This window comes from Xyrauchen texanus, chromosome 19, assembly GCF_025860055.1.
Source record: "Xyrauchen texanus isolate HMW12.3.18 chromosome 19, RBS_HiC_50CHRs, whole genome shotgun sequence".
NCBI classification, from domain to species: Eukaryota; Metazoa; Chordata; class Actinopteri; order Cypriniformes; family Catostomidae; genus Xyrauchen; species Xyrauchen texanus.
In genome coordinates, this window is record NC_068294.1 from 14,652,714 (window position 1) to 14,668,405 (window position 15,692).

At 40.1% G+C, this 15,692-nt stretch overlaps 1 protein-coding gene across 2 annotated transcripts in view; it reads left to right on the forward strand.

The window, feature by feature from the left end:
- ldb2a (LIM domain binding 2a) overlaps positions 1–15,692 on the forward strand; it is a 109,177-nt gene that overhangs the window by 61,086 nt on the left and 32,399 nt on the right. For both annotated transcript variants that reach the window (XM_052149542.1, XM_052149543.1), the window contains exon 3: positions 5,596–5,768. In XM_052149542.1, coding sequence (XP_052005502.1) covers positions 5,596–5,768 — 173 coding nt within the window. The remainder of the gene's footprint in view (positions 1–5,595; positions 5,769–15,692) is intronic.

The following is a 15,692-nucleotide window of genomic DNA, read 5'->3' on the forward strand; positions in this document are numbered from 1 at the left end:
GTGTGCCCGACATCTGCATTTAAGTTGTAATTCTGCGAGACCAACCTGCCTACCTGACCAGCCATCATTTGTGACAGCCAGGTAAGAATAATGTTTGCCCTAAACTTCAACATTGTTTGCCACTGCTTTGAAATTAAACCACTATAAAAAAAATCTCCATAGAGCCAGCAGAACTTAGGCAATAGCCCTCCATTAAGCTTAAAAACATGCAAGCTAATCAGGTGTTGGCTCACAAGAGCATTGTGCAGGGTCGGAAAATCCCCCAAAATTCAATATTTTAATTGTTCTTGTTTGATTTGTTTTTTTATATTAATAACATAACATAGCCAATCCTCTGTGGTCACCGGAGGCACCAGCGTGATCATCTGACTTTTTTCTTGATTCCTTTATTTATTCATATTGTTAATTATTAATACTTGACATGATGACTACAATCATGTCAACTGTATCTGGGCAAAATGTTGTATTGTTTTCTCAAAGCAAGTTTGGCATTTGGAACCAAGGTAGCCTTTTTTATCAAAAGTCCCAAAAACTCTCTATACAAGTGATCTGATGGTTTTACTGAACCTAAGAACTACATGCATTTGTAAATGCAAGAATAATCCAGAAACTTAATTACATAGAATAAGTAACAAGTAATAAGATCCAGCTTTGTTTCAGTTGTGCGCATGGCAAAACAAGACCTAAGCGATCAGTCCAATCCAAGCTGTAAAACAGTGGCCGATTGTTCTCTACACATCGTCCCTTCCCACCATACCCACCCACATACTTGAGATCAGAGATGATCTTATTATTGGTTTAAAAGGTTAATCATGTTTGCTGTTTGTTAACTATAAATGAACAATTTAGCTATTATGTTGTTTTTAATTAATTTAATGTTGAACAGGCTTTCTTAATTAAATATGCTATAAGTTGATAATTGTCATTTTCTTCAATCATCGAATTATTAGAACGCCTAAATATGTTGCTTGTAAGTGTTTGCTTCAGCCAGTGGACGGCATGTTACAAGTGTATGTGTGCACATGATCAGGATGGTACCACCTCTGCCTCATTTTGAGCCAGGAAAAACCCTGAATATGTACGATATAATTGCAATGATTTTGCAGACGATATAAAATTAAGCAACATCGTTATAATTTTATTATGCTTTTTATTTGGCCACTGCATTTCTTTAAGGGCACGCCATTAGATTTATTTGAGAATCATTCAGGGCTGCACAATTAATCAAAAGAACTTTAGAATCGCAACGTGGTTAATAAACCTTGATGTTGACTGATTGCACTGTGAATTCAGCGACAGTAGATCAAATGTTCTGCTGCTGAAATAAGTCTGTGCTTACCGAAATTTGAACCACTGTCCCCAGTGGCCAAAGCTGGAAGTGTTCTTAAGCCTGTGTAGCACTCTAGCTCTTTTTAAACGCCATAACACTTTTGATGTAAATGACGCCTAAGATGCATTGTTGCTTTTAAGGACAGCTAAAAGTTGCGGAATGGAACAGAAAAAGGGTTCACGAGACATTTTTGGAACAAACTGTTAATTTGACTCGTATAGTGCAATGGTCAAAGACATCAGACTGCATGTAAATGGCTGTAGCGGCATTGCTTTTCAGGTGATGAATGAAAAGACAACTTCTTTGAGAGAGTTTTAGCATTTAAACTAGCATTGTGAGTCATACCTCCCTACTCCCTTTAGCATTTTATTGCCTGTATCTCTGGCTGTGCTGTTCTCTCAGTCATGCACATTTCATATTTATTTTCACTGTCCCTTCGAAACACTCTTTCACTCTCTCTACCTCTCTCTCTCATTAACAGTCAGCTCTCGTAGTAGCATTACTCTGTATCTTAACCACTAGGGAGACCTTCATCTATACACTCAAGCTAGGTCTGCCAACCCCCCCCCCCCACCCCCCACCCCCCCTTCTTCACCCATTTGCTCACTCTCTCTCCCCCTGCAAAGTATTTATGTGTTGATTTAGTCATGCCAGGCTTTAGACAATTTAAGGAACAGGCCACGCTTGCAGCCGTTTCATTTTCTTCTTCAGCCCGTGCAGTTTTAACCGGTGGGTGCTGTGGCGTCTGTCTTAAGGGAAGCTTGGTAAATGAAGTTCTCTCTCTCGCTTTCTCTCTCCACCTCTCCACCATCCACCACCCCCGTTACGCTCCCTCAGGGCTGGTGGCAAAAACGTAATTTCTCTCAAAGGGGAGTTTGACTGTAAGATGGATTATTTCTGCTTGAAATCAGACGCTAAGCTGGATAAGGCTGCTCGTCTGTTCAGTTTCAATATTAAAATGATAAGTTAACGGCACAAAGCCACTTGCAAAAGTACAAGTTGTCTCTACGGCGTGTCTACTACTTTCTTGGCCAAAGATGTCGAGCTAAATAAAGCAATAAGCCGTGAGGGGTTGTGTTTTACAGTGATTTTAACACAAGTAAGAATAGTTATTTGGCACAATGCCAAATCCACAATATAGTTACAGTTTTGATGCAGAAGTCCTATTCACTGTATCACTGCACAGCACCCATATGTGTCCATAATTTTTGTTGCCTAGCAATGTTGTTAAGAACTATAACTTTTAGAGGAAAATGCCAGAAGAATCATCACCGATGTGAGGTAAGCAGATACTTATATGTCCTTTAGATAGGATTGGCAGACCTAGATGAACATGCTCCTCCCGAACTTAAGTTTGGAAGTTCGTTAGGTATATAGACACTACAGCTGATGTATTTTCTGGACTTTGGAAGGTCTGTTGTACTGCGGCAAGACGTGGAAATAATCTAACCATGCAGATAAACTGTACCTGAGGCTCTTATTTGTTTCTTCATAGTCAAACTAAAATATGTGTTTCATTATTCCAGCTGCAGGGAATAAAAAGTCTCAGACTCTTTTTTTTTTATCATACTTCCTATAACTTCTTCAACAGTTGTTGTCAAACACATCCCACAGTCTTGTTTTCTCGCCACTGATGCGTGGTCACATCATGTGAGGAGGCATCTTTTTGCTCAGCTTTAGCCTATCTCACAGTATCTATGTAAAATGCTAAAGTGTATGGATTAGTTTACTTTCTCCCACAGCAAAAATTCAACTCTATGCGAAAGCTTCATGAAATTGTCACAGAACCTATTATGACCAATGGCAGGTCAGATCGGGAGGAGGCTTACATTAATCGGCATTTGCACAAAAAATTCAGTCAAGTATTTTGACCCATAAAAACAATGAATCAATTACTTGTGAATTAAAATGTAAGTTAAAAATATGAATTATGGCATCTACGTGAAATAAGTGGTGGCAGAAATCAGGTAAAATGTTGTGTTACATTTTACAGCATTAGCTATCTCCTCTAAATACTGCTTAAAGATAATATAGAATAAAATTTGCCTTTAGGTTCAAAGCTAAAGTAGCTAGGTTTGGGTATTGCTAGTGACACAGCTAGTTATAATCATCAATTGTGTTGTAAAAGTCATCATAAATACAGAATTATTCTTAGCTATACTATTATTGTAATGATATGAGTTAATAACATACCTGTAATAAAATATTCAATGCAAAGCTGTGAGTTGGAATGCTCTGGTCAACAGTGCTGCACAACATTTCATTTAGCTTAAACAGACATTTTAAAGGTAACCGCAAAATTTTTGATGACTGTACGGTCAGCTAGCTACAGGTTTGGCTTACTGTTCGCGCAGGTAATTTTGCCACCACTGTCTGTAATGTAGGTGACATTGCCAAATTATTGGTTTATGCTGATGGCATTAGTGTAATGCACATTTACAAATTCTGAGTCTACATAAAGATTGCATTTTTTGAATTTCATATGTTATTATTCAGAAAAACAAGTGGTGAAAGTTCACTCTTTATAAGATGTGCCAGTGTTAAGGGATTTAACGCACATAAACAAATACTGGTCTGAAAAGCTTCCGAGTTTCTTGTATCGCTTTGCAGTTTCCTTGTCAATAGATTCGAAATAACTGAGAATCGATATATGACAAGTATTGCTAGTGCTACACTAGGCTTTTTTTTTCAAAATCACAGCAGCTAATCATTTGTTTTTCTCTCGTCCAACACCTTGACGACACACATCAACAGCGACCCCCAGTGGACTTGATTGTAACTGTGAGATTTGATGAGAGATTCAGAAGGAAAATACAGTATTCAGCGCTGCTCAAGGCAGGCAAATGCCCAAAGAAAAATCCATTTGTGATATTCGAGTATTGTTTTTAATAGTCGAATAGCTAGGGAAGAATGAGTACTCGATTAATTAATCACTCATGCACATCCTTAATTTATGCAATTTATAAACAAAGTGGTTAGATCAAAACAGCAGCCTGAATGTTGAATTAATGTGAATATGAATGATAATTACATCATATTAAGGACTATGACCAATGATTAGGGCTGAACAATAAATCTAAATAAAATTGAAATTGCGATATGTCATAGTGTGATTATTAATCTGCAAGGGCTGTGATTTAATTACGTAAATAAATTGTCTGCACCCATAGTTCTGTTCTCTGTGTTACACATACTCAAAGAAAGTGTGAGGCTAATAAGTGAGCATGTTACATTTAAAGTGCTCTAGATTCACTATGTAAAATAACCTCAAAACTCCAGGTTTTTGTGGACAGTGGAGTGAATGAGAACATTTCTCTGCATTACAAGGCCATTACAGAGTCAACTCAACCACAAAAAGAAATGTCTTCCTTCAGTGCACTGCCAAAATAAAAGCTTCTGCCAAAATAAAGTCTTGAGGGTTTAACTGAAACACATCCTCATCTACAAGAAATCTCACCTACAAGATAAGAAATTATTACATAATATGGTATTTTTTTTATAACAATAATAATAATTATTATTGTTGTTTTTTTGTTAATATTTTACAAAAATATATTAATGGAGATCGTGTATATATATATATATATTATATATATATATATATATATATATATATATATATATATATATACAGTATGTAGTATGTATTCATTTATCATTGGGTTCCAATACAATTATAATAAGTGGGCTAGGAACCAATCACAAAATGGACACAGTGAATAGATACAATGTAAAGATGTGAATCTTTTTTTCCGCCTCTTTGTTTCACTGTATTTTTTTATTTAGTCTATTTTTTTTTTTTTTTTTTAAGAGAACTCAAGTGTGAACACCCTTTCTTAAACAGTATTTCTTTTCAGAGTAGAGCATCTTTGCCCATGACTTAATTATGGTCATAAGGAAAAACTTACCAGGCTTTTTTAATGTAAATAATCATATGGCAGTTCAAATCCAGTATAATAAAATAATCGCAAGTAGATTTTGTCACATATGACAAAATTATGTCACATATTTGTTAAAGGAGAAATCTACAGATTTACGGAAATGTACAGATACTGGCACAATGTAAAGGCTGTGAAAAATATGCCACAATGACTAAGAGTGGGTTGGGTATGGGGGCCGACAACTTAATGTTACACTTCCTAATGTAGTGCTTCAAACACTAAGGAATTTAAAGGTGTTGAGATTTAGAGTGAATAAGAAATGCGTTAAAGGAAATCAATAAGCACTGCACAAAAGTAAATTAACTCTCTGATTTCCCTCCTCAGCAATCGGACGGACCCTCATCCCTCGTTACTTCAGCACGGTATTTGAGGGAGGTGTGTCAGACCTCTACTACATCCTGAAACACTCTAAAGAGTCCTTCCACAACTCTTGCATCACTGTGGACTGCGATCAGTGCACCATGGTTACACAGCACGGCAAGCCTATGTTCACCAAGGTAATGGAGAGAGAGAATGTGTGTGTGTGTGTGTGTGTGTGTGTGTGTGTGTGTGCGTGTGTGCATGCGTGTGTGTGTGTGCATGTGCATGTGTGTGCGTTCGTGTATACATGCTTAAACTACATTGTGGTGACCAAATGTCCCCATGAGGGAAATGGCTTATTAAATATACTAAACTAAGTTTTTTGAAAATCTAAAAATGCAGAAAGGTTTTTGTGAGGTTTATGTTTAGGGGATAGAAATTATCGTTAGATCTGTATAAAATCCATAAAATGTGTGGAAGTCTATAGAGAGTCCCCACAATGATATAAAAAAGTTTGTGTGTATCACACAGTGTGCTTACCAGATGTAATTTGAAAAGTTACAACATCAAAAATGTAATTTCCCCTTCGGTCACTCACTTGACGTTGTGTCGAATGTAGTGACACAAGGGGTCTTTCTTGAGAGCCTTGCGTACCTCTGAACTTGAGAAAAGGCCAATGAGAAATTGGCAGACAGAATTTGCATGTCCCGCCCCAGACATACAGGTATAAAGGGAAGCGGGCTTGCGTCTGTCAGTCAGATTTTTTGTTTTGCAGCAGCAAGCTGAAGTTCACTACTGTTCCACTCACCTCTGTTGGCAAAGCACTGCTGTTGGATCTATGGCGCATTACCAGTGGCTTTCTTCCTCTCTGCACGCTGTGCAGTCCACGCCCCTGGGCGCTTCGACAGTGCTTCTGTCTGAAAGTGTGTTCTCTTCTAAAAGAGTATTTTCCCTCTAAAAGAGTTTATTTTCACTCACAAAAGAGCAATACACAGCAGGCGTTGAATGTCCTTTTCAGGACACGTCTTTTTAAAGATGCCTTACCGCCTCTGTGTAGTTCCTGGATGCGGTCGATATCTCTCCAAGACTGACGGTCATAGACGCTGCCTCGTGTGCCTGGGTAGCGATCACACTGAGGCAGTTTTTGTGGATGGTTCATGTACTCACTGCGAGAACATGACGATGGCAGCGTTGCGTTCGCAGCTTTCATTTCTCAAGGTGAATGCCACTTCAGCCACCCCCCCACGACGCTCCTTCTTCCCACAGGATTGACCCGGCTGGCGATAGAGGCAATTTGAGGATGGCATCAGGCTCTGTTTCGTGGGGTAAATCCCCACGAACCACCCACCCCCCGGCACGCTCGCTTACCTCAGTCCTGGTTCTCTGGACAAAGTCACCTAGCCTCCGGACTGCACCTGGGTAGTCCCAACCTCGATGTGCTGCAGGAACTGCGCTCTGTCATAGACCTCGCTCTCAGAGCCACGAAGGTCACAGCGTGGGCACTAGGGCGGGCGATCCAAGCGTATCAGTACAAGGTCCTCCTGTTCGTGAAAGTCACAGAGACTGCCCATCCCCGGCAGGCCGGCGCTGACGAGTTCCAAAGATGCCTCTCCAGGACCTCTTCCTCAGTCTCTAACCTGCCCCCTGCTGGGTGCGCAAAGCGAGGTAAGTGCTTTGAGACTTTTCTCCAAGCCTCGCAACGCATTATTACCTGCTCCCCCCCGCTTTGAAGCCCCACCCGGTACATCAAAAACAATCGTCCCTCTAGTGCCCCTCACTTGGAGCTTGGATGCATGGCTTTCGCTATCCAACCCTTCGTGTTGGCTGGCCAGGACCAATCAACTCATCTGCGTGATTCAATTCGTCAGGCTCCTGCCTCATTTCAGCGGCATTCGCTCCACCTCGATGTGCGGTGAAAACGGCAGCACCTTACAGGTAGAGATTACAACTCTGTTACTCAAGGACGCGATAGAGCCCATCCCTCCAGCCGAGATAAAGAAGGGTTTCTACAGCCTTACTTCATCGTACCCAAAAAAGACGGTGGGTTGCGACCAATATTGGACTGGCGAGTTCTCAACCGGGCTTTACACAAACTCCCTTTCAAAATGCTCATGCAGAAACAGATTTTAACCGGCATTCGAAATCAAGATTGGTTCGTGACTTCCACGTTTCCATCTTGCCTCAACATAGACCCTTCCTATTGTTCACGTTCAACGGCCAGTCATATTAGTACAAGGTCCTACCCTTCGTAAAAGTTGCAGAGGTAGCCCTTGCCCCGCTACTGGAAGTGGGCATCCGCATACTCAACTACCTCGACGACTGGCTCATTCTAGCACATTCTCGACAGTTAATATGCGCTCACAGGGACCAGGTGCTCAGGCACCTCAGCCGTCTAGGGCTTCAAGTCAACTGGGAAACTGGGTCCTCTCGGGCCTTCAGAGACCCCCCTTCGAGCTGCTTGACTGAGTTGAGCTTAGTGGCTAACCTGGGAGAGAGAGCGCGCACTGGATCACTTTGGTGATCCAGCTTTAGGCCCTCTCCTTGAAGACGGCCCTCCTGATAGTGCTAGCTTCCATCAAGAGGGTTGGGGACCTGCAAGCATTCTCTGTCAGCGACACTTGCCTGGAGTTCGGTCTGGCAGATACTCACGTACTCAAGTCAGCTTTAGATGTTCTGAGAAGCTCATTGTCTGCTTTGGCGGATGGCAGAAAGGGAACGCCCCCTTACAGGTCCGAGCACACTCGACGAGAAGTGTGGCATCCTCGTGGGCACTGGACAATGGCACAATGGCACCTCCCTAGCAGATGTCTGCAGAGCAGCGGGTTGGGCAACACCCAATAACTTTGTGGGATTCTACAATCTCAGGGTTGAGTCGGTCTCGTCCCGTATTTTGTCAGGATTCGAGCAGGTAGAATTCGGTAATACAGAACAACCGACTGGGTGTTCCACTTGAACCTAGTGCCCTTCACCAAAGTGATCCAGTGCGCTCTCTCTCTCCCAGGTTAGCCACTAAGCTCTTGCTTCCTGGATGTTCTTCCTCCCTATCCTGTTGGCCTGCAAATTCAGTGGAGGAATTCAGCGACCAGACCCATTACGAGCCGCAAGTGCTCTGTACTGGGGTAGGACTCCACAGGCCTAATTCCCTCTTCAGGCAACTCCCTGTGATGTGTTTTTCACGGTCGGTCCCTCTGTGGTTGGACCCGCATCTCCCTTGGGCAGTCCCTCTGCCCCAGTCCCTGTGTTTGTAAAGCTCCTCCCTCATCAGGTAGGACCTTCCACCATGCCACTCCCATGTTTGGCTTGACAACCCATGTGGTGTTTTGGCCATATGTCACCTCGCCCTAGCCTGGGCAGGATGTGGTCTCCGCAGGGTCTTTTCCCCCTGAAAGAATAGGATCTGGAAAGATCGCCTTCCCTGATTCATTTCATAGCATTAAGATAGCCCCAGTCGCTTTATGCTCTATGACGAGAAACATAGAGAGAGAAAAGACCGCAGCTGGCCGGCTTGCTCCCATGATAGTCATGTCGCCTGTTCCCACCTTAGGGGTGCTGGGAACCTAAGGTCTGTATATGACACTTTTTTCTGGGGGCATTGGGGAGGGTTACGTGAGGCTGATACAGTTGCTTCTAGCACGCAGTAGCTTGCTTGCACCTGTGTCAGCAGTTCACGCAACACGGTCTAGTGCATTGCGCTTTTAAATGGGACCCCTTGTGTCACTACATTCGACAGAAGGGGAACATCATGGTTACTGTTGTATCCACCGTTCCCTGATGGAGGGAACAAGACGTTGTGCTGACAGACGCATGCCCGTTTCCCTATATACCCATATGTCCGGGGGCGGGACATGCAAATTCTGTCTGCCAATTTCTCATTGGCCTTTTCTCAAGTTCAGAGGTGCGCGAGGCTCTCAAGAAAGACCCCTTGTGCCACTACATTCGACACAACGTCTCGTTCCCTACATCAGGGAACGGAGGTTACAACAGTAACCATGACGTTGCTGTTCTTTCTCTTTTTCTTTCTTCCTTAAAAACTTAAAACACTAATTGGCTTCATCCTTAAGGGGCTTTCACACCAACAGCAATTTGTAGCACAAAGCAACCAGAAGTAATTCGTTTTCAATGAGAGTTGCAGATATCAGTCGAAATTAGTGATAGCGACCATTGCAACACAATAACAGCAATCAGCTGGTTATGAAACAGTGTGACACTGACAGTGATTAAATAGTTGTAGGTCACCAAGTTGCTGAGATGTTGGTTGCTAGGAGGAATTCCTACTCGACTGCAGTATCCAACTGAATTAGGCAACAGATCACTGTCTGTACTTCCATTGGTAGTCGCATCACTGCTCATTTGCATAACGCATTTGTCACAGGAAGGAATGAAGAAAAATTTAATTTAGACATTAAATTAATGATAAGGTTACACAAATAAAGAACAACATTTTTCTGGTTGTCAACAAACAAACAGGGATGTTTTTTTATTGTGTGCCTTTTGCGCATTACATTATCATTTCAGACTTCAAGGAGTCTGTTTGAAACTGTTTCCTTTGGTTCTTAAGTTTATTGTGATAAGCCCTGTAAACAGTCAATTAGAAGAAAAAAAAGTCATACAAAAACTTGGTGAGGTATGTTGCGTCTTTTTTTAATTTCAGTATTGTCGGAAGAAACTAAAAAAAGGACACTAGAGCAAAATTCATAAATAATAGTACAAATTAACTGTGGCAAAATTAAACAAGTTCCAACACATTCAAGCATTCCACATACATTTCAAAGGGAAGACAAATGTACAAGTCAAGAACATTTGTTATGCATCAATTATAACAGTTTTACCTGTTACGTATAGAGTAGCAATTGATCTAATCCAGACCAACAGGGTTTACAGTATCATTTATAAGGGACACTGCCCTTTGACCTTATGACTGTTGACATATTTCTTTTAGTACAAGGGTTTATCCCTCAGTAGAGGCCATTTGAACCACTAATAGCATCACCATCTTACAGTATGTTATCAACATATTTTATGTTTCCACCTTGTCCGTCGAGCACTTTAGATTATTTTCACCCACTGATATGGACTAATCCACTCTAATCCATAGAAGAGCCCATGTCAAGTCAAGTCATTTTAATTTGTATAGCACTTTTCACAACACACTTCCTTTCAAAGCAGCTTTACAGAAAAATCATGCATTTAAAAAAATGAAACTGTAATGTCTATAAAGTCTTAGAGAGAACATTGTGTAGTTTGATTAAATATAATTGTAAATTGTGCATAAAAATGTAATAATTAAATAAGTAATAATTGTATTTAGAACCCCAGTGAGCAAGCTGAAGGTGGCTGTGGCAAGGAACACAGAACTCCATTAGATGTTGGTTAATGGAGAAAAATAACCTTGGGAGAAACCAGGCTCAATGTGGGGGCCAGATCCCCTGTGGCTAAACAACATGAATATAATGCCAGTTTTATTTATTTTTGTGCAGTGCAAGTCGTGGTTTAAAATGTGTAAACTTAGTAAGTGTTAAGGTCCAGTGTTTAAAAAAAAAGATTTTGTATGAACTGTAAGATTAATGTCTTTGAAGTCCATCCTGGATTAACTGAAGAAATTCACATAGATGCATTGTCCTTTGTTAGTTGGCTGATGAAGGCTTTTGTTGGCAATTCAATTATAGTCTATATATTCCATTTCAAGAGTGCAGTCCATCAATAGACAAAGGTGATGCAGGCAGAGATCAGTGATGTGCATCGCAGTTCAACTGGCAGTACATTTCGGTAAGGTTCGGTGGGGTCCATCCTAAATCCAAGGTTCAGGCAGTGGCCTATGAAGTATCCGATGTCTTACAATTGGAGTTGCATCGGTTCATCATTTGAAGTCCATTGTAAAAGACTGAAGTGATGTCTGGCTAGCACCAGCTGCATTTAGTTGTCATCACTCAGAGACACATAGCAGTGGATTCTGACACCAAGCAGGAACGTAGCTGGATCTGGCTGGCTCTGGTAACCTCGAGATATAAATCCCCAGGTTGAGACATGGAAACAAATATAATAAAATTAGTGTTGATGCCATTCAATTTTATGCAGATTTATAGATGTTTCTGGTTCCGGCAGACCTAACTAAAGCAGCCTAATTGTGAGTTGATGGATAAATTAGGTATATGCCTGGCTAAATAGATGATATTTAGTCTAGACTTAAACCGAGTGATTGTGTCTGCATCCCAAACAGTGTTAGGGAGATGATTCCATAGTTTAGGAGACAAATAGGAAAATTATCTACCTCCTTTTGTGGAATTTGATATTCTAGGTAACATGCCAGAATTTCGTGATTGTAATGAACGTGATGGAATATAGTGTGTCAGAAGGTCACTTAAGTACTGTACTATGGAGCTAGACAGTTCAAAGCTTTGTATGTAGCTAACAGAATTTTTAAATTAATACAAAATTTAACAGTTAGCCAATGTAACGATGATAAAACAGGGCTAATATTATCATGTTTCTTGGTTCTACTCAGCATTGTGGCAGCTGCATTTTGAACCAATTGAAGTTTATTTATTGAACTTGCTCCTCCCAGTAATGCATTACAATAATCTAGTCTTGAGGTCATGAATGTATGAATTAGTTTTTCGGCATCAGCAACAGAGAGCATGTGTCGTAACTTAGCAGTACTACTGAGGTGGAAGAATACTGTTCTACAAACTTTGGAAATTAGATTTTCAAAGGGCAGATGGGTATCAAATATAACACATAATTTCTTCGGTGTAGAAGACGACATAGCAGTACATCCATCAAGAGTCAAATTATATTTTAACTGCTTATTTTTAGAGGTTTTTGGTACAATAATTAGAACCTCTGTTTTGTCGGAATTGAGTAGAAGGAAATGTCTGGCCATCCAATCTTTCATTTCATTGATACACTGCTAATTTGGAGAATTGTGAATTTTCATTGGGTTTAGAAGAAATATAAAGTTGGGTATTGTTGGAAGTGGAAACTTATTGCATGATTCCTGATCAAATCTCCCAGGGGAAGCATGTATAAGGATAAAAGCAGAGGCCCTAAAACTGATCCCAGTGGCACTCCAAATTTTGTTTGATTTGACAATTACATTTTTACATATACAAAGTGGTAGTGGTCTGATAAATAGGACCTAAACCATGCTTATGCAAGTCCACTAATGGCAACATAATTCTCCAGCCTATTCAAGAGAATGTTGTGATCTATCGTGTTGAAGGCAGCACTAAGATAATGCTGATAAGTGCAGTCTCTGTACTGTGATGGGGCCTAAATCCTGACTTTAATTGTTCATATATGCCATTACTCTGTAGAAATGAACATAGTTGAGAGGACTCTACCTTTTCTAGTATTTTCGACATAAATGGTAGATTTGAAATCGTTCTGTAATTAGCCAATTCTCCAGGATCAAGATGTGGCTTCTTAATAAGAGGTTTGATAGCTGCCATTTTAAAGTTTCTTGGGACATGTCCTAAGGATAGCGAGGAGTTAATAATATTAATAAGAGTTTGATCTAACATAATGTTGTGGCTTTTTTAAGTTATGTTAGCTCGACAGAGAAGGATTGAAGTCGCTCGTGAGGAAATTAATGAGACACTGTTTTCTGAGGTGCTGTGACAGTTGATTGCATAGTTCCAATTTTATTTCTGATTATTTAAATTTTATTAGTAAAGAAATTCATGAAGACATTACTATTTTACCATGGTGCATGGCATTTTTTCTTGAATTTCCTTTAATTGAAGTGGGGCTACAATATCAAGAGTGCTAGAGAAAACTGTATTCATATTTTCTGTTATTACATCAAGTTCTTCTAGACTTTTTGGCTTACTGAGTATGTGAGACAATTCTGGAAAATTATTAGTGAAGCTATCTGTAGTGTTCGAAAGGATAGTTCTACCTGAATGATAACATGGTGTAGATTGAGTGACATTATCTGATCGCAGCAAACAAGAGACAAGGTAATGATCTGAGATGTCATCGCTCTGTGGAAGAATTTCTATTGTATCAACATCAACTCTTCATGACAAAATGTAATCTAGCGTATGATTATGGCGATGAGTTGATCCTGTCACATTTTGTCTGACTCCCAAGAGAGTTGAGAATATCGATAAATGCTAATCACAATGTGTTATTTACATTATCTATGTGAATGTTGAAGTCACCAACAATTAAAGCTCTATCTACATTAACAACTAAATCTGACAAATAAATTGCAAATTCACCAAGGAAATCTGAGTACGGCCCGGGTGATCTGTATACTGTTGCAAAGGCAAAAGATGACCGAGATTTATTTATATCAGATGGTGTCACAATAAGCATTATTAGTTCAAAAGACTTATATCCTGTCCTCTGAGTAACACCAAAAACTTAATTGTAAATTGTAGCAACACCTCTTCCTTGACCCTTCAGGTGAGGCTTATGTTTATAACAATAGCCTGAGGGAGTAGATTCATTTAAACTAATGTATTCATCTGGTTTAATCCAGGTTTCAGTCAAGCAGAGCACATACAAACTATGATCTGTAATAATTAATTTACAATTTGTGGTTTGGTAGAAAGTGATCTAATGTTTAGTACCCTTACCTTCCTATGATGTTCATCTAAAAAACATTTTTTTTAAATGATTTAGTGAGGTGTTTGTGTTTGGTAGTTCGGGAACAGACACAGTATCTATATGATATCTAGGTGATACAGTATCTTTGTGTTGTAGTTTGTGTGACCTGTGTTACGTCTCAAGGCAGCTAGCATATGTTTGGATTAACCAGTTTGTCTGCTTCCTGACCTGGGCCCCAATGAGTAAAATACTATCACTATTAAGACCATAAGCCAAATTACTTGAGAGGAGAGTGCCGCCTTCTCTAGAGGGATGGAGTCCATCTCTAAAGAGGTCAGCTCTACCCCAGAAACTCTTCCAATTGTCTATAAATCCTATGCTTTTCTCCATAGACTACATAAACATCCAGCCGTTCAGTGACACTAATCTACTATAAACCTTGTCACAACGATAAGCAGGGAAGTGGCCAGAGCACATTACATTGTCTGACATAGTTGCAAGTTCACACACCTCTTTAACATTATTTTAATGATCTCTGAATGGCGAAGCAGGACATCGTTAGTGCCGACATGAATAACAATTTTAGAAATTCTACATTTAGAATTAGCCAGCACTTGTAAATTTGATCTGATGCCAGATGCCCGAGCCCCTTAAAAGCATTTAACAGTAGTGGCTGGAGTCTCTATTTCCACGTTCCTTACAATAGAATCACCAATTATTAAGGCTCTTTCAACGTGATTCTCAGTGGGTGCATCACTGAGTTGGGAGAATCAATTGAAGTCATGTTAGAATCCTAACAGGAATGGGAGAGTGGTGTCATTTTGCTGAGCAAGTATGCCACCAATACATCACCCAAATTCCCTCCTGTGGGGGCTCTACATCTGGAACCAAAGTGTGTGTGTTGCTCGCTGTACTACCCGCATCTACCGGCTTCTCTTTCTCACTGACCTCCACTTGCATTCGGATGCGTGTCTCATACTCATTTATCTTCTCCATCAGCATGACTAATTATTTACATTTATCACATGTGTATCCCTCACTGCTGATGGTAGAAGCTATAGTAAACATGCGGCATGCAATTCAGGAAGAAATTATATGAGTGTATGCCATGACTCACCAACTATTCTTTCAACAACCGATTACAAAAATTGAGCTCTACTCTTACTGTACTTTGTGTATTCTTATAAAAGCAAGTAATACAGTATGTATTCAAAGCCATAGTCTATTACATTCATTCAATCATTCTCTATTGCTGAATGCAAATAATAAAATGCAGCTAACCATGTAATTGTGCGAAGTTAGAATGGTAAAATAAATTGGTTTGTTAAACTTTTTAAAGGGAGTAGAAGATGCTTCCCATATCGTTTTTAGTTGACATCTTGCATCCAGTCAAAATACAGTATTTTATTACAAATTCATCATTCACTCGGTAGACTCTAGTCAAGTTAGACAAATGCCAACACGTACATCGAGGCAATCTTCTGCAAAAAACAAACAAACATAAAAGTAAAAATTTTTCCCCTTTTTTCCCTGCACTCCAAGTCCTCATGGTGGCGTTATGTCTCGCC